At 37.4% G+C, this 26,602-nt stretch overlaps 1 protein-coding gene across 2 annotated transcripts; it reads right to left on the reverse strand.

Moving 5' to 3' along the window:
* GABRA6 (gamma-aminobutyric acid type A receptor subunit alpha6) lies at positions 1-26,602 on the reverse strand. 2 transcript variants are annotated; one of them, XM_063348652.1, is made up of 10 exons: positions 26,097-26,602; positions 25,560-25,678; positions 25,179-25,246; positions 23,691-23,911; positions 23,503-23,585; positions 22,789-22,932; positions 22,204-22,356; positions 17,519-17,778; positions 6,656-6,919; positions 1-2,070 (listed from the first exon to the last, which is right to left on the reverse strand). In XM_063348652.1, exons 1-10 carry the CDS (start codon positions 26,132-26,134, stop codon positions 2,020-2,022), a joined length of 1,401 nt encoding a protein of 466 aa, XP_063204722.1. In that variant the 5' UTR covers positions 26,135-26,602; the 3' UTR covers positions 1-2,019. The 2 variants fall into 2 exon arrangements, with proteins under 2 accessions (XP_063204722.1, XP_063204723.1); XM_063348653.1 differs by lacking the exon at positions 25,560-25,678.

Consider the following 26,602-nt stretch of genomic DNA (forward strand, 5'->3'; position numbering starts at 1 on the left):
AATAGCATTTAGTAACTCACTCTGCACCTGCTGTAAAATTTACATTTAGATTTCTTTTAAACAAAGATCAGATACAAAATTTAGCTTCTTCAGTGTCACTTTTTTGTCCTATAGTTTTTAAACATTTTCATTTTGCGTATAAACCACTTTTAAACTCTGAAAACTCTTATAGATATTAATGTACCCAAAACAGAAAAAAAAAAAAAGTATAGTTATACTGAGAAATAACCTGTGTCCCTACAGCAATTTGTTTTTTGCAAAATAAGATGTATTTACAAATTATAAAATATTTGTCCAGTGTCCATATTTTAATTTTAAAAAAACCAACCAGTATATAAACACTGAAAATGGGAAACATTGTCACAATTTTAGTTTCAAAGCAAAATAAAGAAAGAATTCAGTGCACTTACAAATATATCCAAGTGTGCCAGCTTGCAGCCAGTCAGGAAAAGCAAATTGCAAACATGGTATTTCTGTGCAAACAACAGTTATTATTGACTCAAGTCTAGTTAAATTGTCGCCATCTAAGCTCTTTGGAGTTAAAGAACAGGGAGTACAAAAAGTGATCTCACATGTTCAGTCCAGCTACCACACTAGTAAAAGCTATATACTGCTCTTGAAATAGAAGGAAAGCAGCTGGAGCTAGGTCATCAGATAGTTAAAATTGTTATAGTGCTAATAAAGCAGTTGACAACTTACTGGAGTCAATTAGTCAGACCCTACATATTTTCTCACAGTGACTAAAATGTTTGTTTAGACAAAGCAAAAGACCCTGAATTTCCTAAATCAATGCAGCATTTCATGTTTCTGTTAATATTAATTTCATTTTAATGTACTAAGATTAATTTCAAGATAGGAGTTCTTAATGTTTGTTTGGCTGTGTGTAAAACTTGTTTGTATGCTTTTGACTCCCACCAGTGTCCATCACACCTCAACAAAGTTGGCATGGGTTTGATTTGATTAGGCATCTCTTTCCCAATTACATTCTTAAGAACTATTATGGAGATGAAGGGTATATGACTATGAAATATGAGAAAGAAATCCTGTGACTCTTTGTGTTGGGAGTGACAAATAAATTAAAATATTATTACCTTTAAACTCTTAATATGCTGACAGTACTTTGCCTCTGGAAAAAAGTTCTAGGGAGTTTGCTATGGGCAGTTCAGTAGAATCAGCTGATAAAATGCCCCTTGTTCCCTAACTATCTCTCAAGACTTGCTTCCAGGAAGTTTCCTGGAGCTGGAGGCTTGCATTTAGCTTGATGGGTGGCTATTCAGCTTTAGACCTTGAAAATTCCCTGACACATCAGTCCTGCATTTCTAGATGCTTGTTATTAGTCTGGTTCTACTTCCATGGTCGCTCTCACCTAAAAAAGTTACAGTATCATAGCTAACCATCTAAAGTACATCTAAACAACAGTTTCTATTTCCTTTTTTCTTACATCTTGTCCTTTGTAAGTATTATCTCAAACTAAAGGAGATGAAAATCAGAATTCATTTATCTTTTCTACAAAAGGGTGATGAAAACATGATGAGATTGCAGCTCCCTTTGATGGGATTTCTTAACATTATTTTGGGTCAATTTCAGGTGCTGCAAATCAGTGCAGCTCCTAACCTTTCGGTGAAATCATGCCAAGTTATACCAGTTCAGAATCAGGCTTATTTTAGCAATGCTCATTGTATTTTAAAAATATAATCCTGTTATTGACGTTTTATATCTTGTAAACATTCAATTGTTTATAACAGCATTAGAACAAATACACATTCATTTCTTTGACAACGGAACAAAATAATTTAACAACTTTTATAGTAAAATTAATGTAAGAAATATGAAGAAAATATTGTTAGAACCCTGTGCAATTTCTATCTTTTTGATTTGTCCACAGTTTGTTTCCAGGTGATGTCCAATATAAATATTCCCTGTTTGAAAATTGAGAGCACCTGTGGATAGATAAATCCTTTGAAGTCCCTTCAACCCCACACGACCTTCAGTGATTTCTTTCAAACCTTGAGCTGTTCTTCAGTTGGACTGATGGTCATTTCGAAGATGCATTGCAGTAGGTTCAAAAAACTGGAAGAAAAGTTTAAAGAGAAGTTTAAGCTAAGGGTTGTTAACAATAAAGTTAACCAGCAAAACCACCTGATTTCTACCTGTCTCAGCAGACTTAAAACAGAACTGCATTACAAGGGAGAATCCTCTTAGAATTTGATGTTTATTACCTGGATCACCAAAGGTCAATTGTAAGTATGTATGGCAACGACTGTTTTCTCCTGAACTTTATTTTCACAGTGTTTAAATGGAAACATGATGTAACAATATGCAGTGAAAGCTTTATGAGTATTAACATACTGAAGCTAAATACTTTTCTGGTTCTTGTTTCTTCCCACTTGACCCATGCATCATTAGCATCTCGTCTTCTCTTTCAACCTGCTATGTAACTCTTTGTTTTGGCCATCGTACTATGTTCTCTGCGTCCAAATAATATCCAGGACTCAGCACATTTAGCACATTCAGTGACTTTGTACTTTCCTCTGTTCCCAAACATAAAAGCTGGCCTCTGCTTAGTTTTCTGCAGTTCATCATCAAAACTTTAACATAATATTCCTTCTTTAGTCTTGATTCACTCCATCATTCCATGTTTCGCTACATGAAAAAATGTAATATAACGTTATATATAAAAATTAAGACAGGTTACTTTAGAAAGACGTGTAAGGAGATGCGAGAACAGTGAACGATACGCAAAGGTAGACTGAGTATTTGTATTCTTCTCATTAAAAGGGCAGTCTGCATTCTAAATTAAGCAAATTTTAAATTAAACTAAGCACCCAATTCACCTACCAAAGTCAGTCATAAATTGGTATCCAGCTCAAGGAGTTAGCAAGATTTAAAACCAAAAACAAAGCCAAAAAATTCTGTATGACTTCTCGTTTGTCAGATAGGTTTGTTCTCCTTTTAAAGAATTTCTGTATTTGGCTTATCTAGACAAATGTCTATTGTTTGTTTAGAGCTTTTTATGGATGGCAGATATTAGAGTACTCTACAGAAGAATGCACCATAGAAACGTCCCTGTTCCATTTTGCATGTATAAATCATGGGGGATGTCACATTTTCAAAGCTTCTATCTAAATTAATTACAAACTGACCTTATGTACTGAGGGAGTAAGTCCTCTTAGAGTAATTTTAATGCTTTATTTTTTTTCATATTGTAAATGGCACAGTAATATTGCTATAGTTAAGCATCTGTCAGCGTTACAGTTATAAAACATTTTGAGAGAAATATGGGCTTATCATACAAATATCAGCATTTTCTGTGGTCTAAAAACTGGCATTATTATTTCAACTTGGGATTCTTTCATATACATATTTTCAAGTAACTCCTTTCTTCTACTTTTATCGTGTCCTTTGGTTATATTGGGTTCTAACAACAGGCCGTCTAGCAAAATGCAAGCAGAAAAATATATTAGCTTCACTTCTATACTTTTCCAATATAACTGTTGTCCTGCAATGCTGTTGCTACTCTACAATACAGACCAGTTTACATTGAAATATATTTTATGTATCAAGTGGATGACTGATACTGAATGTTTTCCCACTTGTTCCAATGAACCATCGAGAATAGAACCATTTATTTAAATATTAAGGCTAGAAGATATCCCCATTCACATATAAAAGCATTCAGTTGAAGCACTTACTTTCAGCCTGGAATTTTTTTTTTTTTCATTTTTTTCATTCAGAGAATGCTACCATCTTGCTTAAAAATATAGCAAAAGATTAATTTTACAAGTAAAGTTTGCTTCTAAACTTCCTGGTTTCCTGAGCTGAACTTAATTCGATATATATGGAAGTACAAATACAGAGAGTTCAGTCTAAGATGCTCTTGCTATCTGCCCAATCCTGGCTGCTCTGAAAAAGAATATTCAAATGTTTAAAGGCACACATTTTATTGGAAACACCTTCTTCATTATACATACTTCCAAATCCTAAAATTTCTGTGTAATTAACATACTCTTAGTTTACATGTACAGTAAGACAAAGGGTCATTGACCTGAAGTCTTCCAAAAAGAAAACGTTTAAATGGAGGGGGAAGAATAAGGTACTCCAAGGAGCACTTTGAAAAGTACTCAAGCCCCAAGGTTCTTATAAATATTATCAGGTACAATACACAAGCATGACTTCTTCATTTCTGTAACATATGGCGCATTACGTAAGCCATAAGAAAACTGCATAGTAGTGTGCAGAAATACTACAAACAGCTTAGGAATGCTGTTAGAATGATGTTCTGCACTCCAAACTACACTAATCAAAATCCTAGAAAGGTGCACTACAAGAACTTATGCACAGGAAATGTAGTTATTTCAATGAACTGATTTGATTTTTTTTTTCATTTTGTTTTTTAAACAAGAGACAAATCAACTCAAAAAAGAAAAGCTAGTATACCTGAAATACTACACAAAATGCATTTTCTAAATGAAATTAAATTTTTTACCTGAGTAATACTGTACCAATACTTAATCTTATGGGCTTGAGCCTGTGATTGAGTTGAACTCGTCTTGAAGCGTGCCATGCTTTGTTCACCTAACTTTTGTATCTTCTCTGCTTCAGTGGAAAGGCTTACATATTTTTAATGTATTTTTAAACAAACCCAATCCTATTTTTCCTTGAAAGTAACAACTGGTAAAGTGATACATTATATTGAATTAGAAACCTAGCAATGTATATCACAATCATTATTAGTTACAACTGAGTACACAAACAAGAAAATGTAATTTATGAAGTAGAGCTTGATCAACATTTTACATAATTGTTTACATTCTTCATCATTCGAAACACCCCAGCTGTCAATACTGTTCTGTTTTCTAAATCTTGCTGCTGGATTTCTGCCATTCAATAAGGCTACTACAGAAACAATTTCTGAGTTTGTAAGCAGGTTTGTGGGCTTGCAAAAGCATAATTTTAAAACTATTTAGTCAGCACTATGCCCTAGACTTTAGAGTATTTTAAAAGCTTAGTGCTAATATAACTATTAATATACAAGGTTCAGTGTAAATATTTCATCACTACTGAAGGAAATGGCAACTATATTCCAAATATTTCTAGATCCAAAATGTGACTGGTTGAATGATATCACTGGAGTTATGGCAAGCTACACATGCTAAGGAACTGGCCTCTAAACAGAAGCTGTAATGATGATACATGAGCTTTTTTTGATACTTCCCTTCTCTGATTGAGATAAGCAATTTGCACACATACTCAATATTTTAATAGCAGGATCAGTAACTCTGGCACAAATGCTAAATTTAGCACTGGGCAGGTTTTGAGTGGCCAGGAGTTAGCAGCTGTGACCTCTTGAGAGAGACATCTGCAGAAACATTTGTAAGAGATAGTGTCTCCTGTCTTCCTACCCTCCTGATTTCATACAAGCTGCTTGGCAGCACGCTCCATCTTCGAGAGACAGCATTTTCCAGATCATACTAGTGGCAAAAATCAGCAAAATTAGAGGCTAGTAGCCTCTGCTTTAAGCAGAGGCAAGATGCCACCAATCAGCTGATCAGCACTGTCTTGGTACTTTGAACTGCAACATCTTTTGGCTGCCCATGAGATTTCCCTTGGCCTGCTCTACTACTAATCTAGGAAATAAAGGCACAATCTGCTCACCAGTCATACCAGATTGCCAGCCTCTGTTTTTATTGATGTGCATTCAGTACCATCTAAATACCATCATTATCTCTCTAGCTGTCCTAAATAAAGCTAAATGTACCAATCATATTGACTGCAATGGCTAGTGAGATTCAAAAACTCTATGGCAACAAGGCAATAGAATATATTTTTTTACCAAGGAAACAGACACCATTAGCTGTATTTAGGGAAAAGGGAAAAATTAGAGAATTAAAGCATTAAAAACTTAAAGTTTAATGACTGCTTGAAAATTATAAGGTAATAACTGACTGATTATTCTAGACATGCTCAATTTGCAAGGCGCACATCTCTTCTGGACCTCAAGGATATCTAAAGACATGATCACTCTCTAACTGATTAAAACAAACTTAAGCAAAGAATTCAGCAGCTTTATCTGCATAGAACAGTTGAACTATATGACGAAACAGTAAAAATCAGTGTTAAAATGTATAAAAAAAGTGACTCGATTCACAGACTGTATACTGCAGTTGTCAACTCTTCACACTATTGATAAATGTATAGAATGAATAACAAACTTTTTTGGGGAGTCTGTTATCTTATTACCTCACTGAGAAAACCTTAGGAGATATTAGAGTTCTTATCTCCTTTGCTGCATTGCTTCAACAGATAATTCTACCATTCCTTACTGCAGATAGGAAGATTAAGAAATGGAAGATTTAAGATTAGTTTGTTTGCTGAGAATGGCATCATAGGTTGTCTTACACAATGTGTTCTGCTCAGTGCAACATGGCATAGAGATAAGTGTTTACATTTCTCATCTTCAGATAGCCTTCCTGCATTGTACTGAGTGCCACTACTACTGGAAGCAACAGCTGATTTTTTTAGAAAAGCTGTTATCAGTAGTTTTTTTCAGAAAGGACTGATTAACTGGAGTTGCAAGAGTAAATGAACAATTAAAATAATAATAAATAAACATATTACATATTAAAAGCAAATATTCAGAAATTCTACTACTCACTTCCATAGTGTCTTTTGAAAGATAAACGACCCAGTATACCAGGTTGAATCCTGCAAATGCCACTGGAAAGAGAATCCTAGAATACTGGTCTATTTTACTGGTGCCTCCGATAGGCGGTGGTGGTGGTGGCGGCGCTGGTGCCAGAACAGACACTGATTGACACTGGGATGCACTATTTGATATTATGCTGGTTTCGGGAGATTGATCTGCCTGAGATGTTGTGGAGTTTACTCGCTTCTTCAGGTTACAATTGGAGTCAGAATGCTGCAGAAGGAAAAAGAGAAAAAAAAAAAAAAAAGGTGATTTTTTGAATACAGAGTCTTAGGTTTTGTGATCAGCAGGCTTCTCTCCACCTTTCTACTCAACTTTCAGATTTTATTGCTGCTTCTCTGCTATAGAGCAACCTAAGGAAATCACAAACATACTGCAAATATAGAGGTACATTTGTGGCCTAGAGCTTTGCTGTAAAAACATAAAAGAATATGTTCTTTCCGTATTTTTAACATGGTAGTAAATGGAATCTACAAGAGACAAAGAAAAGATGGAGGTAAAAGGAAAATAAAAGAAGGTAATAGTGTATCTAAATTGCAATATATTGGTATGAGTGAAGTTTACGTAGATATGAATCAAGTTTAAATAAAACAGCACATATGGGCTGTCTCAAGTGCAGACTTCACTGTGTGAGCCCATTGAGGAGTTTTGGTAAACTCTCACTGAACGTAGTCAAGCTGTCACACTGTTATTAGTCCCCAAACTAGCTGCCGATGAACTAAAACACTGCTGCACAAAAGGAAATGGACTAACTTTACAGGTGCTGAAGACACAAATCCTAAATTGTCCTGTAGTTTTTTCAGACTGAAATTTGTTTCAGATATATCTCATGATTCCCACAGCAGTTTCATGCATATAATTGAAGACAAATACTCATCCTAACTGTAATAGGACTACTTTTATTTTCATTTATGGTAAAATTAAACCAAATTATTCCTATATTTGTGCAATATTCATAGCCAGGTCCAATTACTCTTTAGAAAGTGGTATGAAAACTTTCAAAAAATTTAGCCAGACCACCGGAACGTTAAGTTTTACCTCTTAGTTGCTAGGCTGACATATTATTCATTATGTACACCTGTTTTATTTGTGGCCAAATCACCATTTTTTACTAGAAGTAAAAGATTTCTTCCTTACAGAAATGGCTTAGGAATAGAATCTACCACAGGCTCCAAGCCTGCTATAATGGATATCCGTTACCCACTTTCACAGTAGTATCATATGCGAGAAAACTTTCAAAAATTTCTTTGCTGCTACTGCCACTACCCAGGACTACCATTAGTAATGCAAATGCAGCAGGCACAAGCTTTGTCTGATGGCTGGGAAAATACAGAAGAATGCTAGAGTGTCAAGTTGTTTTTTATTGTTTTGATACGAAGTGCTCAAGTTTTCTGTTAATAGGGAGCAATAGAAATACCATAGACTCTAACAAGCAATGCTAACATGCAACGCTTTAGTTGAGCTTGAACCTAAAGCTTCATGAATAAGGGAGTGCAAAACTTCCAGGTTATTGATGACAAATATTGTGCAGCAAAATTGCACAACATGTGCAGCTATTCTTGGGTTTGAAATAGCAGCTTTTTTGTTCAGCAGAACTACATGACTGAAACTAATGAGGGAAGTCTTAGACAATGTAAATAACTTACAAAACAACTGCATATATGTACTGTAAAATGGAATCATAACATTTGAATAGTTTTAAGGTAGCAAAATTCTATTAGATATGTAATTTCCAAATTAATTCCTTAGGAGTGATTTAGTGGTAATCATTCAATTAAATGTAGCCCATTGTCAGCATTTTTGGGATTTAACTTGCAGGATTTCTATGCATGGAAAAAGATTTTAGTCAATCGCATAAATGAATGTGTTAAAAGGAAAATAAGTATTTTTGGAAATACATTGCCTATACTTGTACTTGGGCCATAATTTCTAGATAAAAGGCTAGCCTAACACACCTGGTATCTCATGTATGACTTAAAATAGAGTTATAACAGGAATTAGCCTTTTAACAGTCAGTATCAGAACAAGTGACATTGCTACAATGTCACTTGCATGATGCTCGTGGATGAATGGACTGGTATCTAACTGAAATTAGGGAGAGACAGATTCCTCACAATTGATTTTAGTCTAAGTAAAAGGAGGAGAGAACAACATCCTATTTGCAAAAAAAAAAAAAAAAAAAAAGTGCTCTTTCTGTATATATCTCTTTCACCTCTTAATTTTTTTCTTCCCCCACATCCCATCAACACTTCCCAATACTTCCAACTTGCCATATCCCTCCTTATTTCACTTTGCTATTTACACATTAAATGATTAGTATCGTGATTTGGATGGATCTTAAATGGCATTCATATTCTGGGGCTGTGCCTATCTGTAATGCAGACCTTTGTTTTTGCATTTTCTAGTAACACAGCAAGCAACAGACAGATTTAAATGGAGGATGATCTACAGATGTTTCTCAGAAAGAGGGCAAGGGACATGGATCCATGTCCACTTGCACTAATCATAATAATAAAAATTATAATAATCCTACTCTATAAACAGACTGACTGACAAGAGCCTGGGCTACTGCTTTCATTCAGGTTGCTATTCCATTTTGTTTGTGTGCTCTGCTTTGAACTGAATTGTAGAAGTTATAAGGTAGCTTGTTTTTTGCTTTACTGCAAGGTTGCTTGACCTGTTGTGCAGAATGAGTGGTTCCTAAAAATGTAAGTGTTAAGATGTGCAATATTCTGGTATAAGGTGGGTCAAATTCTGCTCTGGATCATTCAAGCATGAATTGGGAGTTATTGTACTGAGGTGATAGAGTTAATGGCAGGCAGAACAGATGTAGCTTATGGTCTCCGGATGACATTCCATACTGAATGTATTTAGAATGTAGAGGTAGTAAATAATCGTGATCATCTGAACAGGCACTTGGAAAAGTGTAATCCTGGTCATTATTTTATTTAGAATATTTATTAAAGCTCGTTCCTATAGAAGGAGGATTGCTACAGAAGCAGGATTATCTCTGCAATTTCATCTCACCTTGGAGAAGGGAAGATCTGGAGTCAGTGTATATCCTCAGAACTTGGGAACTGCACTAACTAACTTGATTATGCTCCCACTTTGGGGCCAGTTTACATCAATTTCTATCAATGGAGTAATATTAATAACTTCTCATTACCTAAAATAGCCTATTCCAATATTCAGGAAGGACCAGTGCATTTTACTGTCTCAGTAAAGCCACAGTTTTTTGTCATGCTCTTCACATGCTGAGGAGATAGTTTAGAGTTGATATAAATCATTCAGAAAGTCCCTGAGTAGTTCTTCATACTCTCTTTATCACCCTCGTTTGCCCATCCAGCAAGTCAGGGTCAAGTGTGTTTTCTTGTATACCACTACCCGGGATACAGCTTACCTACAATGACATCATGAAACTTTAGCATAACACAGAGAGAAAACAGGAATGAATAGCCTGTTTTGCGTAGTTCACACAGCCAATCACTCAAACAGTAAGGTCTCTTTTACAACTACCAAGAGCAACAACAGGAAGCCTGAGGCATGGCACACTGTGTCATAATGAAAGAATGAATTTTGTTAAGTTACTGAATCCTGATTCAGAAGAGTACTCTTGCGCTCATGTGGAATTTAGTCCCATAAGGCAATTAAACTTGTCACTATGTATGACTACCCAGTGACACAGAACAGATTGCAAGATCGCTATTTAATGTGAGATACCATAAAGCTGGAGTAGACTAAGACTGGTATGTATATAGCCTGTAAGGTATAGTCTGGCTTCTGTTAATCTTTTGCAGCTCAGCTATCTGATCCCCTAGAAAGCTCACAAAGCAGCCTCATCTTGTCTATAAAGGTGCTGCTCCTTCACAGCTCTCATCAATATCACTAGAATTTGCTTATGCTTAGAATATTTCAGGAGGCTCTGAATGCACTTTGTTCCTATGTTTCTTTTCTTCAAGAGATTTCTGTAATTCCTATTTGTAAAATTCTCTACTGTTCCTTTGTACTGAAAATACATATTCTTACTATCAGTTTAGTTTATGACCTAGCAGTAACATGAAAATCTTATGTATACACTCAGACACTGGCTAACTTTAAACAAATTAACATCAGTATGTCCTTACATACTTCTCTCTTACTCGCTTATGTCTCTCTTTCCTGCGGGCAATGCAGTAAAAAGAGGTTTGTGAGAATAAACTCTAAAAGTTTAGACAAAAAAAATGTGTTTTTCCTCCTTTTCTTTATCATTTATTGGATTAAGGATATTGAACTTTGCTGACATCACAAAACACACAAAAAACCCCCCAGAAACAAACAAAACCCTAAGACCAAACCTCAATGTTTGTACAAGGCAGAATGCTAAGTTAAATATATAACATTCTTTTTCCCTGCCCATCTCATTAGTAGATACAGTTTGAGTAATTTCAGCCATTCATATTATACACATAAAATCACATGCTAGTGACTTAACTTCCAAACAGGGAGTTAAGCATCGTTTAGCCCCTACATTCAACAGTGTGATCTGTAAAAACTCTGCTTAGCTACTGAACAATCCATATGCAGCACCTTGCAGCAGGAAAGTTCACCACATTATGTAAGAGCTCCTTCTGGGCATGCACTAAGATACCTCAATCTTTACAGTCCTGTGCAGTTTAAGTATCCATCTCATGCCAGAGATTGATTATAACCTATAATTTAGACATTTCTTTGCATATCTCATATGTGGCATCTGATTCAAACAACGTGTATTGCAAACATCTATAAACAGTGTTCTGCATAATTAAAAGCTGAATATAGCTTAGAAGTCATCAGCAGTCCTAGCTTTAGGCATCTCTTTAGGAATTCTAAATTTAGTTTCCTAGAAGTATTATGAGGAATAGCGTGCAAATTTGTTTTCTTCAGGCTTTACCCTAGTGAAAGGGTTAAATCACTTAGGTTAAATTACTCACTTGGAGCATGGGAAAGCCATGTTCAGATTCTTTCTTAGCCCTTGGGGATTGAAATTCACCTCTCAAAATACAGCCTAACCATCAGGTGAAGGTGGTTAGGGGGAGAGGGTTTTGCTTTATTACTTCAAAGCTGGTTTACTTTGCATGGAAAATCTGAAGAGCCATTCGAGGCAGAAAGCATACCTTTGAAAAATATACCATACCCATTGCATTAAAACTGCTGTCATATGAAACAAATAAGCACGAAGGAGAACAGAGACTGGAACCCTACTCATTCTTTTTCCAATGGGAATGTACTGTGGTAGAGTCTCTTCCTAACATTTATATGTAGCATATCAGAAAAATCACATAATTAGCAGAAAGCCCCTGTCAAAATACATGTTTATGTTAAATGGATTTAAATGTTCAAAGTCACATTTGGCTCTTAAATTTATCAGTGTCAGTCCAGAACAATCCTTGTCTCTTTAACTTTGCTAAATTTCTGCAGCGTATAGAAACTACTTCTTTGAGTGTTTAAGTGAGACAGAATTATACAAACAGCAGTAGAGAGGTTTGTTTGGGTGTTTTTCTATAATTTAACTAACTTCATTTTGTTCTCGCTGCCCCCCTGCAAAAAAGGTACTGGGATTAGACTTCAATGTTGAACAAAAAAATGTCTAAATCCAGTTCATCTTGAATTTTTCTATTTTGGTGTATATCAGCTACTTCTAGACCTTCCTTAGTGCCCTGCATTGGCTTTGTCAATCAGACAAATATTTATCTCAGGCGGAACCAAATAATTGGCATCTGCTTTCCTTCTTGGAATGATGAAAAGTTAATATAATTGAAAGTTGTTGTTTGTTTTTAATAGTCTACTTGATAATCTGCAATTGTGGAGGAACAGGAAGGTCTCCCTAATTTGACTGAAAGTGCCATGTTCTCAGTCAAGACTTTAATATATATATAGCTGTTGCTACGATGATCTCATAAAGGGTTGTTGATAATCCAAATAGAAGTGCTCTCCTTTCAGTTACACTAGGATATTCATTAAACATACTCAATATATTCTGACGTAATCATGGAAAACTAAATCCTCTATACTGAAGTGCCATACGGCTTCTCTGCAGTTGGGCAGGGTTGTTAAAGAGAATGAGAATCCTTTTCTGCCCAAGCTTTCTTATTTTGAAACACAGGGACAGGGCTATTAGTAGGGAGAAGGAAGCTCTCCCAGCAGTATTTCACTGCTCTGTGCCGTTTTCTGTTAAAACAACAGGTCTTTTAGAATATAACTGTAATCAAGCTACCACCCCGTCACCATCTTTTGTCTTTTACATGTAGTCTCACGTATGGAAAGCATGACTTTTGATCCATGGTGTGTACTTCCTGACCATCTCGCACAGCATTACTTCAAAATGGTGCACACCAGACAGTACCACCAATTCCCCTTCCCCTACAACTTCTAGTATTGGGATATTCCTGGATTAAGGAAACCATAATGATGAAATAATACGATTAATATAGAAAATACATATTTGAAATGGATTAAAAAGCTAAATGCCATAATGTTTTTTATGTATATATAATGTTTGGTTTTGTACATGCTAGAAGAAGCTTGGTCACCGCATGAATAAAAACAGGTTTCTGTCAGGGTCCAGATGACTACTCAGCTTGTTGCCATCGTATTTTGGAGTGGAACACCCATAGTTTTGTATTTCACACAGGGATTGCCTGCAGCTGACAGAGAGAGCAAGCCAAATTCTGCTCTCAGTTAACTGAGGTAAAGAGTGGCTTTCCTGGAACCAGAACAGGCGTGCTGGGCTGTGATCAGTTAACTGACAATGTAGTCGGACCACTCTCTCTCTTACTGAAACCACTGTAGTCCAATGACTTGAGCAGAGTTCCTCCTACTTTCATTAGTACAGTAGAGCAGAATTTGGTTTTCTGCCATCTTTCTTTTCTGAGTGTACAGGTTTTATGGCTATAATATAAAAACCCATGAGAAAAAGTTTTGTTCATTTGCATAAAGAAAGATTTTGAATAAAGAAAGATTTTGAATAAAATTAACTGGACTTAAGGGGAAGGAGGCTTTTTGATATTATTTTTGAAAGATTTTTGATTTTTTTTTTCAGGAAACAGCTAATTTGGAATTTAAAAAACACTGAATATATTGTGTAAATACATTTATCTTGATGGTAGGCCCTCAGTCAAGCAGAAAAAGCTTCTAACTGGCTGTTTTATAACTCCTTTGAATTTTCATTAATACCCAAACTGTCTCCCTGAGCTTCTCTTATGCGAAGCAGGAGAATAGGTCTGTCATACAGAAAGTACTAGTTCAGACAGCCTAAGGTTATTCCTACCACAGTGTTCTTTAGTCACTCTTCAGATAATTTAAGGTAATAGATTATTAAAAACATATCGTCTATGTTGTTACTCCTAATGTTGCTACTGGTAGGAGAATTCCATTGGCAGTTGTATAGACATGAAAATTTTCAAGTTAAGTACATCTCACTTTTTCACTTTTGTTTTTATAAATGGACTCCCCCAAATTAAGTAAACCTTTACAATCTTCAGAAGTTTTCTCAATGTAAAAATACAATCTGATTTCTATAAATGCAGAAGACAGTAGGCATTTTTAACATACTGTCCACTACTCTTCATCCTATACCTGCCCTTTCATATAGCTAAAATTCTGACAACTTTCATGCACTTAAAAATCACAAATAAAAATACCAGCATTACAAGTGGATGAAAACCTTTACTATCCAATCAAAAGAGTAAAAAGAAAAATCTGGAAGGAAAAGTGATGAAAGAATTTAGAGGCAAACAAATGGAACAAGTTGGGGTGTAAGGGGCAACAAAAGGGAAATCAGGTCCTCAGAAACAGCTCCTAAAGCTACAATAAGAAAGAAACTGTATTATGCTTATTTAAACATAACTGCTGTAAGACCAGTAATGTAGCTATAGAAGTACAAAACTCAGTAGAGGATGATAATCCTGAGGAAATGGTCGCATACTCACACAATCAGCCTGTGCTAACTACACTGCTGGCATTCAAATTAGCTAGTTCAGGTCTGTGTCAGCTGAAATTAGATCACTGGCTGCAGTACATCCATCTATGTGACAACATACAAAAGTTCTTTCCCCCTTACCTTCACTACACAAAAAAAGAAAGAAAAGAAAAAAGAAAAAAGAAGTTTCTTAAAAATCTGCTATCTTAGAATTAATTCTTTTTTCCCAGCATGCCCTTCTGGAATGGGACCTTTTAAATCCATCAGTTAATTCTTCTAGAAGCCATTTTGACTACATCATCTTTTCTTCAGTTGTTAGTAACCTTCATTTTTATGATCTCATTGATTTTGCTTTTCTATTACTGCAGATATGGGTTCTCACAGAGAACTGGTCCTGTGAGAAAAAAGTGTTGGACTTACAAGGCTTGAAAATTACTGTCTTGGATAATACGAGCTTTGAGCAAGATCAGGACTGTAGAATTTTGTGGACACTTTGGGCTGTTTTAGAGGCTGAGTTTACCTTGGGACCTTGATGTTACGGGTTTTACTACTCTTCTAAATCTGTGTGTTGTTAGCTAGTTGTAAATGGCTTTCTTGACAAAATGGTTGCAGTGTGCTTCTTGAATGTTTATTTTATTCCTAGATGCTTATTTTTTGCTTGTTTTTATTTGGAAAAGCTAACAAGTAAGTATTTACAAAATCAGGAAGGTGTGTCTTTAGTTTGTCTCTGTGCTTGTTTTTTGCTGAAGCCCTTGATAAGAGACTTGAAGTCTTTGCAATTTCTTTTTTGTTTAATAATTCGTTCAACAGCAATTTTGTAGTTTGTGCTTAGCTTGGTCTGCAGTGATACACAGACCATGTAAAACACCCACAAGTACTGGAGAACCCACAATCCTCATGTTCTAGTATATCTGGGCACATGCAGAGGGTTATTTTTTGAATCAGTTGTCTTCTAGAGATTGGAGGTGGTGGTGGCTTTGTAGCATCTGCTGTGGATTCACCAGTAGAAGCATGTGCAGAGTAGGCCAAACTGTTTTCATATCACTCAGCAGGGACTTCAGTTAAAATTAGTAGCTGGTTGGGGTTTTTTTCTTCTTGGAAACCTCCCTATGATTAACTCAAACTTGAATAAGGAAGTGTGTGCAGGAAAGATCAGAGCTGTTTTTCCTCTTTGTTATATAGCAGTTATCAATATTTTCCTCATGCTACATAAAGCCAAGTGATCTCTTTAACTTTTTTTCTGATAGCTTGCCCTCAAAAAAAGTCAGCAAAAGAATAAAAATGAAGCTTTAGTACATTTTAAAGTTCCTTCAGTCTTAAAAGTATTTTTCTTATTTTGCAGTATTTTACTGTTGCAATGTTTTGCTTATTCAGTCCGGAGTACTTCTCAGTCAAATATCATGATATTGGGGAGGGGGAAGTATGTCCTAAATATTGGCAAATGCATACTCTCTTTTCCTCTCATTGTTTTTTGTAAGGTTTAAATATAATTATAAAAGTTTACTAGTTAAAATAAATGTAGATATGAGCATTGCAAATATTGCCAAATCTAAATCAGCGTTTCTGCTATCACTTCAAAATCAGTGCAAGATTCAGTGAACGTTTGCTTCCAAGCTCCACTTAAATTTTTTGGACTTCCTTTTGTATTTTCTTTATATAACTGTGGTTTTAAAAACCAAACAAAAAAGCTGTGGTTCTGAGTTAAAATGTATAAAGATTTGCTTCTTTTTGCATTTACATATTTAGTGAAAATAAAATGCAATTCTTTATTTTACTATATCTTATAATGTCTTCTTTTTTTTCAATATTTAATGAAATTGTAAGCAAAATACAATATGGCTTACAAGCACAATGCTTCCAAGTCGAAGAACATTTATTGATTAGCTCCAATGAGGACTAGTAGCAAGATCACAGAATCACAGATGCTGTGGAGCTTTGGTTTTGCCAATATTGGACCTTATCAATTATGAATTTAATGATTTGAATGTACCTAAATGTTATAACTTTAACTGCTCTTTATAAGTAAATGTAGAAAAATTACTATGTGGTGGGTAAGGTGTTGCCCTGATACTTAATAGCTTTTAGATTGACTTTGTTATTCAACTACAAACTAAAAGGTTTTGCAAAGGTCATTCAAATTCTGTTATTTCTCTCAAAATGGGAAATGTGGCGGTAGTAAAACTGATTTTTAGAACAGGAGGGCTATAGAGGTAAATACATTAACATATGTTGTGAGACAGCATTCACTACTTAGCCTGAGATGTAAGGAATAATACTTACAAGCAATTCTGACATACTTTTTTTGATACTAGAAAGCCTTCCTGTCTTTCGCATGTACTAAAATCTATCTTAATCTTTACATTTATGTTTTCTCCTCAAGCTTCCACCAACACAGATTTTTATGAAAGTAACAGATGCCAAATTTATGTAAAGGCTAATTCCTCTTCTTCCAGATGACCCACTTATGGTATGCACCAGTGTACTACACTGATCCCATAATCATCTGGCCATGCACATGTTCATTCCATTGTATAGCGTCCTACAAATTCTGCACTTTCTGAGAGAACCGCAGCTGCCTGACCACACTGCCTACAGCGTTGCTCAAGAGAAGTATTATGGATTACAATCTAATGGCTTTCCTTAAATATCTTACCAAATAAACATCTTTCTAGTAAATCATATCTCAAATATAAATGAACAGTATGAATAAACGAAGTCTTTTCAGTTTCTGAAATAAGAGCAATGTTGTTGATAAATAGACATGATCTAGTTACATAATCTGTTTCAGGTTAAGATCACTTTAATATTGTTTCGCATTCACTACTTCAGCTGCCTCTTCCTATATGATGCTTATTATCAGAAAAGCAAGCAATTACCGAGACAATCTCGTCCTCTGCCGGTACAGTTGCTGCTGATAGTGCTGCTGCCAGTGCTGCTGCCCTGGCTGCCTTCCTCATTGCTCTCTGAGTCTGAAGATTGGTAAAGTAGTTGACAGCTGCAAACTCAATAAGTGCAGAGAAGACAAAGGCAAAGCACACAGCTATGAACCAATCCATGGCAGTAGCATAGGACACCTTGGGCAAAGAATGGCGTGCGCTGATGCTTAATGTCGTCATTGTTAGAACTGTAGTGATTCCTTGAAAATAAGAAAAAGAAAATGGGGGCATTAGAATTTTCCTTCAACCCTGCTACTCTTAAATTCATATATATTAAAAAAACCCAAACAACTCCTCTTTATTTTTAGCTGTGTACCAGCTAACCAACAAGACTGCTAAGTATTTTGTATTCTTAAGTAATTCGTGTATATTGGCTTCAGCATCTAAAAGCTCTGAACAAACTTCCTTAATACATTGATCAAACTGAAAGTTAACTACATACTACATGGTGCAGCTTCTTAGAACTGTGATAAATGTGGGTATAATAAAATTCAGGCTCAAACTATGAAATACACTTTATTTGAGGGGTTAGTAAGCAGAACATTTGGCAGAAATCTAGATTAACATACTGTCATTTCCCAACAGTGATCCTCTCTCCTGTTCTTGCACAAAACCGATCATGGCTTACAGAACCGTCAACAAATGAATCTAATTCTTCATTAAAATCACTGGTAGGCTATGATCCAAATATTTCTACTAATAGGTTTGGACCTCTGTGCAGTTGTTTTTAATCACTGAATACATTCTTTAAGATTCACTAACAGTATCTTGATTTGAAAGCACCCATAGTTACAAATATGAAGGACAGAAAAGCTACTTCTCTAGAGCTGCTTATGTGTTTTCATACAACAAATCTGGTGATGTAGCTCATGGGCCCCATAGTGTTCTTCACGTGAACTCATGAATTTATTCTTTCTGTTTTAGATTGTACAACATTAATAATGTAGGAAATATACTTACTTCCCACTGCTGCCTGATACAAGCAAAAAGTGCAAGAGCAAACTCATTCATTAACATATAAGCCTCTGTGACTCATGTTTACTTGTAATTACGCCTGCTAGAATGTGAAAACTACAGGTATTTAAAGACAGTAAGGTGGAGAATACCCTCTTCTGGTCTTTTCTGCAGTTGGGAAAGGGTAGGTGGGAAAGTAAAAGATGTTATAATGTCATGTCGTGATGATGAATCAGTATGCTATGAATGATGCTCAGTGGAAAGGATGCAGTGTCATTGTATACTGCAGCATCAAGACAGGGTGACTTGATTATTTTCAGGTTTTTTGCAACTCTTTCACATGATGTAGCTTGCCAGCTGTCTAAGGTTAACTACATCCCAATGTCATTACTCAAAATGTTTTAATGAAATGCGAATAGGAGATGGTATAAAAATATGTAGGATCACTACTTCTCCCAAATCTGCCAGACTCATTTTATAATATGAATACAAGTATGCTGAGATATATTTCAATTTCAAAGGTCCAGAATGAACTTTTCAATATGATGTGTGATTAGATTAGAATCTGTCCATGTGCTAGTTAGTAATAAAAATGATATATTCTGTGTCTGAATAAAAACTTACTGCAGCAGGAATTTAAACTTAGGAATAGGAAGTCCTATTCTGTTACAGATATAGATAAGACTTCTGTCAATGTGGACGGAATATTGATGAAATGCTCTGCACTGTGGAAAACTGCTTTATCAAACTGAATGCCAAATTACAGTTGGTAAACTGTGTAACTGATGACTGTTTACCCTTGTCTTTTCACTTTGTACACTTCTTGGTAAGTTTTGAAGAATCTGTTACATAATGCAAATACTGAAATATGTTATCCTCTCTTATTAAAAATGAAACAAAAATAAAAGCCAAACACCTTTCCCTGTCTGAGTCTTTATTGTAACTAAAGTTTAATGACTAGGTATTAATTTAAAATTCCCAGGGTGACCTGCTAGGAACGTAGAAGCTGACTACTATCCTTCTGCAAAATAACTGATGAACTTTTTTCCAGGAATTAAAAAGATTAGATAAAGGCACATAAAAATGTGAAATAATAGCTATTGCTGTATAGATTCAGAGCATACTTAAAATTAGGCCTCCAGTAACCATGTTTCTTACTCTAAGTAATTTCTGGTAATATTCTGATAATAAGTTCATAAAACTTCACATGTATACACATATATGTATATGCATAGCTATATACATAGCTCCACATAAAATAAGGAATTTCATACTAGCAATCTGCTGTTCTTTCCAATGGCAGAATTATAAAGAATGCCAGAGTGCATCTTCAAGTATTTCTGTCTTCCATTTTTCACGTTTGGGTCTGTAGAGAGTAGGTGCTTTTGACCATTAATTTATCTTTGCAAAATGTTGAGAGTATTTATTGTAATATTACCTGCAAAGTATAACTGGCATCCATTTAGCAGGTAGAGTCGCTAAATGAATTTGTTCTGAGAAACTGGTTTGGGCACACTATTGTTATTCTTCTACTATTAATTTCTTTTCACTCAAACTTATAGTTTAGGAACTTAGAAGTAAAAATGAAAATTTATAGTTCAAGTATTTGCAATATGCTGCAGAAAAGAGACTTACTTCTCCATTTTAAACCTTTTCTTTTTTACTGGGGCCTGAAAGTCTTTTTTGTCATAAGGAATTTGCCCTCTTTTCGTTAGATAAAGGTATTCAGAATCTGTGGGATTTTGAATTAGTAAGGACTAAAATTCAGACTGTGCCTGGGAGAAATAAGAGTGGAATAAGGATTGAAACATTCTTTTAAAATGCCAACATGACTAATTTTCCACAATATTGAAAAAGGTGTCTATTTTACAATTCTCTTAAAATATTTTCTGTTTCTAATTCTATATTTACTCTTCAGTATGACATCTAAGAGTTGTCATTCCAGGGTTGGGGTCTCTATGTAATTATTACTGAATCAGCTAAAGACTCATTTGCACATTGCTTCAAGCATATAGAATTGACTTCCACTGCCCACTAGGTAGCAATTATATTTAGTCAAAATGTAGAGGATGTAACTGTATAGTCTAGAGATGCAAAACAAAGCCAAATCAGGTAGTTTAATTTGTGCACAAACCTCCTATCTATATTTTATTCTTCAGTTGCAAAAAACATCGTTGAAAATCTATTGCCTGATATTTTAATATTTTTGAGTACTTAAACAAATCCTTATTATCAGAAAATAAGACTTGTAAGTGCTTAATGATGCCAAACTGTATCCCAGCTCCCAGTTGGGGATTTCAAGAACAAAACTGTTGATCTTCCTTCAAGAGGCACCTGAGGAAGTTGTGTTCACTTAGCATTCCTAAAAGTTTGCAATGCCATTCCATGCAGGTAGGAAATGCCAATTGACTGAAATCAAATTATACAAATTCTGTAGCCTGCTAACTACAAATATAGACTCATTTTGAATTATGAGATTTGCATCATTTATGCTTAGGGAACATATAGCTGCCTTCTTTTTACTGAAGACAAGTCTCACAAAGGGAATTTTTTGTACCCAACTACTGGGTTAAGAGAAAATAGATAAGGTTGCAAAACGTGTATGCATGGGTAGTGGATTCATGAAGTTTTTGACAAGTTTTATTATTTTTCTTAATATTTTTATGATTGCTCTTCTAGAAACAATTCAGTCAGTGAAAGTTTACCCCTTAACAATGAGTGCAGTTTCAGAGCCTATCAATACTGAAGTGGGGGGTGTGTGGCAGATTTAATAGCAGAGCACGCACTAAAAATTAAGGAGACAAAACTTCCGTCTTTTGGAGCAGCTTTGGGAGCATTGATTCAAACCACTGGAATGAAAAAAGGGCCTTGCCATGCAATATGGACCCACCTTTCACATTACGACTCTGACCTGTGCTAGAGACAGGATTTATCTCACCAACTTTATCCATCTAAAGTTCTTGCTAGTTGGTATCTAAACAACTAGCAGACAAGGGGAAGAGAGTACTTCAGAATGAGTGCTAGATAAGGCTAAGTGAGACCTTAGGTCAGATGAGATTAATTCCATCCCATGTGATTTATTTTTTTAAAACTTTTAACTGAGATTGGTTTAACAACAGACTAAATCAATAGAAAAATTCTTCTTTAAAAAATGGAGAGGTTGACTAATTTACTCTGAAATTGTCCATTCCTGCGTATGAAGAAATACTGAGGGGAAGAAAAACATCATGAACAAGTATGTATAACCAAACATTCTGAGTAAAGAATTATGACCCTCGTGGGCAGATTGAACATTATTTGATTTAATTTTAGGATTTACTTTTGTTCACTGAAACCTAGCTGTCTTTTCCAATTCCCACTGGATTACAGGTAGCTGTTTGATACAATGGATTCAATACAGTGAATGAAGTGAATGATAAAAGAACAAAACATTAATACCAGCCACGGTTCTTGCTGGAACAGATTCTTTGTTGATCCAAAACACAACTTGAGACAGGACTACGGTCATGATGCATGGAATGTATGTCTGAATGAGATAGTAGCCTATTTTCCTTTGAAGATGGAAATAGAGCAGCTGAAGTGAATATTCGCCTAAAACAAACAAGCAATGAAAGTAATGAATGAATGGTATATGTGATGCTGAGCTGTTCAATGACCTTAATGCAGCATACCAAAAACTGTTCTGGCTGGAACAGACTCCTTGTTAATCCAGAAAGACACCTGAGAAAGAATGACTGTCATAATGCATGGAGTATATATCTGTATCATGAAGTAGCCCATCTTCCTTTGCAAGTGGAAATAAACTGTCATGGTTACATATTCACCTGTTAAGAGACAAGTATGTCAGCATTATTTTGGCAACACATGAGTAAACATTATTGGCTTAAACCAAACGTACTATGTTCTGAGAAAAGTACTTACAGGCCTTCTAGTGCATAATAAAAATTATCTGATTAAAAAAAGTTTAAGTGACCTTATGGAAGCAGAAGAGAATAATATTCATTTTATGTATTGTTTCTACTGGGGAGGGGAGGCAGAGGTGATTTTTAAGAATCTCATGAAAAATTGCATGCTTAAAGTGACAGTATTGACAAGCTATCTTCTAAGAGACAATGGTTAGATTATTTCCAAGGATTTTAGTTTTTAAAATGGCAGAAGAGAATTAAACTAATCCCATTCTATATGGAAAAAAACCTGTAATTTATTTTCAAGATGTGTTTTATAATATCAGTAGTTCCCGCATGGCCACATCTTACCTGTGTTAGATTTGATTGTTTCACTAGATACAGTTTGTCCTATGAGGTCATACTGCAGGAGACTGGAAGACTCTTGTGGAACTTCTACTGAATGCAGGGGTCCTTTTTTCCATGTATAAATTATTTCACTTTTTGGATAAGCATCTGAGTTCAAGAGGAAAAAATTACTATTATGTAATTTGTAAGCAACTGAAAAAATAAGTAGCATGATCCCGTTTGTGGCTCAAATACCCAGAGAAACACGCATCCTACTCCAGCAAGTTCCTAACCTCACTAATGACAAAATGCAAAAAATTCAACAGCAAGAGAACAGTTGAGGTGGGACCTGATAGGCACTAGCTTTTGTTTCTTGATTTGCTATAAAACACATACATTGATTACCACAGATTGACTAAATATTTTCATTTGCCAAAACTAGAAGTAATAGAATAAATGTACCACAGATTTTATGACTTGTTGAGGGACCCACTTTGACTACTAGATGTGTAAGAATAATAAACAACAAAATAATGTGCTTCAACAGTCACCCTTCAGTGAATAAATCCATGTACTTATGAATGGTCTGAGTCTCAGACGAGAAAGTATTCTCATATGAAAAAATGTAATAAAACATTTCAATGTCATTAGTGTCCTAAGATCTCACTGCTGATCTTCTCACATACATGTAGACCAAATGTATTACTGTAAGAACCAGAAAGATACAGAAAAACTTACAGCTTCCAAACTTCAATGGACAAGCATGTCCATCCATTGGGAAGTTCACCAACCGCATAGGACAATCAGCATTAATCGTTAGTCTAGAATACATTATAGTAGATGACAATGAAAAAAATGGTATGCAGGAACACTGCTGAAAGAATCAAAAATAAAGGTCAACTAAAAGCAGAAGAATAGGCTCTCACCTCATTGTGTAAAGAATAGTTCCATTCTGCATAATTCTGAAAAGTTTGTTAGGAGTTGTCATATTATGAGCAATTGATTTTTTTCCATTTCTAAAAAATGTGTCTGGTGTCCAAATTTTACTGACCATTAAATTGTTCAATCTCAAAATTTCAGTTGGTCCACTAAACTTCAGCCTCTCATCAGTCCATGTCTGCCGAAAGAAGACATCCATTGTGTATTCCTATGGAAAATAAACAGGTGGGTGACTTATGTGTGAGGGCCAGCGTTCCCAAGTTGCTGTGTATACAGTAACTCCATGAGAGAACTTAGCACACATGTCAATGGCATTTCATTTACTGCTTACACACTTAATCCTATTACCATTAAGTAGTTACTAAAAAAAAAAAGTCTCTGAAAAAATATCGTATTTTCTTATTATTTACAGAATAGTTACAAATTAATCAGTGAACAGATAATTTGATATGAGTAAGGAAAATTTTCCTTTCAGAGGTAATAATTTAATTCAAAGTGACTGAGGTCTAAGGAGGTACAATTGTCTGATTTAGTATCCTTTCAAAGTCCAAAAACAAACTATAAATGTTTAATTGCCAGGAACAAAAAGACATGCTCAGTGCCTCTTCTGCAGCTTACTTTGGATATTCATAAAGAAAGGACTGATGTGAGTCACATCTCAGTAGGATTATGCTGTCAAGTTAATCTAAGTTATTTTTCTTAAGGATTTTTAGTAATATTCTCACAAGCCTTCAGAAAGGAGTTCTCTACAGAAGTTGTTCAGGAAATGGAGCTAAAGCTTATTTGGAGGCAAATGTGTAAGAAGGGCAAGGTTATGCCTTCTCTTAGATGGACTGATGAAGAGAGGTGGAAAAATTTTGGTTCTGTCTTGGGGCCCACAGTTCCTTGTCTGCTACCTGGACTGCAGGCTCAGGTGAGCAGGTATTGGAGGAAGTGTACAAGAGCAAAACCAGCGATCAAAGTAAACTTCCAGAATGAGAGCAGCAACACCATCCTCACTCCAGTGGCTTAACATTTTCCTGGGGCTGCTACTGTAATTGGTGGAGTTCACTCAAGTCCACAGCTGCCTGAAGTTGGGGGTGCCCAGCATGACAAGGGGCAGCTGTCTCAGAAATGGCACCATTCCCCTGGAGCTGCTCATTAGGTTGCCTACCGTGCAGCCTTCCTGCAAACCGATGTGTGGGGCCACAGATGCTTACAATCTTCTTGACGAGGTTAAAGAAGCATCTTTAACCTCCCCTCCGTGCCCCTACCAGAGACTAGCATTGCCCTTTGTGCCCAGCATTGGGCCTGGGCCACCCTGGCTGACTCTGATGGGGAAATAGCTATATGCAGCTCCAGCCAAACCGCTCTGCTGGGCCCTACAGATTGTCAAAAAGATTAAGCCTCGTAATCTGCTTTAATGACGGTCAACTCAGATGCCACCGTAATGAATCCCGGGAAAGGAGAGCAGGGGCAGCAAGCGGGGCCCTTACCATCTCCACGTCGGACACCGGCCCAAAGCTGGTCACGTAGATGTCCGTTTTGACTTCTGTCACGGCTCCTGGGGAACAGGGAGACGAGCTGGGCGCGGAGCGGGCTCAGAGCCGGCGGGGCCCCTCGAGGCCGCCATGGGAGCACAGTACCGGGGCCGCCCCGCCAGAGCCGGCGGCTGGCGGGGCACGGGAAACATCCTTCCTGTGCCGCCCGCCTCTCGGGATCTCACCGCCTACCTCCTGCCGAGTCCGGGACAGGGCCCTGGTCTCCGCGCCCCTCGAGCCACCACCCCCTCCCCTCCACCGGCAGACTGAGAGCCCCCGCCCGCCCCGAGCCGCGCGCTCTCGGGCCCCCCGAGGGGACGGGAGTTTCCCCTCTACCTCCGACGCCCGGCCGGAGCCTGTTGTCGTAGCCGTCCAACAGCTTGTCGAGGATCCGAGTGATGTTTTCCGAAAAGAGGTCCGCCCCGTCGCCCGGGCCGCCCAGCGCCTTCTCTATGCTGCCAGGAGAGGCGAGTCGCGCCGTCAGCCCCCTCGCGCCGCTGTCCCCTCGCCTCAGCCCCCTCGCGCCGGCCTCGCGCCGCCGTCCCCTCGCCTCAGCCCCCCTGGCGCCGCCGTCCCCTCGCCTCAGCCCCCTCGCGCCGGCCTCGCGCCGCCGTCCCCTCGCCTCAGCCCCCTCGCGCCGGCCTCGCGCCGCTGTCCCCTCGCCTCAGCCCCCTCGCGCCGGCCTCGCGCCGCCGTCCCCTCGCCTCAGCCTTCCCGCCAAACCGGCGCCTGAGGAGGAACCGGCCCCCGGGAGGAACAGAGGAGGGGAGAGGGCCCGGCTCCCCCTTGCCTGCTCCTCAGGGCTGCAGCGGGGCTGGAGGAAGCCTTTGGGTGTCGGTGGGACCGGTGCTATGGCGGGGAGAGCTCACTCACCTCACAGCGACGCACACCCAGGCGATAAGCAGAGCCATGCCTCACGTATGTGCGAGGACGCTCAGGTGCCCTCAGACCCGACAACTGGAGCGAGTGCCGGGGCTCATCCTTTCTTCCCCTCTTGGCCCGGGGCCCCGCCGGGTGAGGATATGGGAGAGTCCGGCGGGCTCACCCCCTTCCCCGTGGTCCTCGGCCGCCCTCTGCCTCGGGCGGGGAGGTGGGGGGTGTCTGTGGCCGTGCGCGTCCTTCAGATTCGCCACCGCCGTTCAGCCGCATCTGACTGTTCCAGGGGGGAATTAGGGTTTGAAGGGACGGTGCGCGGTCGTAGAGCAGTGACAATAATCGAATAAGGCATTAGGGGAGATTAAAAGGAAGAAATCCACTGCTAGTTTTGGCATGGAATTAGCAGGGACCCGTTAGGAAATCTGGAAAAGCGCTGGCATCTTGCTGATAGAGATTATGTTAGAAATGGCCTCAGCTTTTATTATGTTTATGGCTCACAGAGA

The sequence above is a fragment of the Chroicocephalus ridibundus genome, chromosome 11 (assembly GCF_963924245.1).
Source record: "Chroicocephalus ridibundus chromosome 11, bChrRid1.1, whole genome shotgun sequence".
Classification (NCBI taxonomy): domain Eukaryota; kingdom Metazoa; phylum Chordata; class Aves; order Charadriiformes; family Laridae; genus Chroicocephalus; species Chroicocephalus ridibundus.

Coding starts and splice junctions, on each gene's coding strand:
- GABRA6 (XM_063348652.1), bottom strand. CDS start 26,134: ATGGCTCTGCTTATCGCCTGGGTGTGCGTCGCTGTGAG. Junction 22,933..23,502: donor TCCATTGAAGTTTGGAAGCT/GTAAGTTTTTCT, acceptor TCTTGAACTCAG/ATGCTTATCCAAAAAGTGAA. Junction 22,357..22,788: donor AACAATCAAATCTAACACAG/GTAAGATGTGGC, acceptor GTCTCTTAACAG/GTGAATATGTAACCATGACA.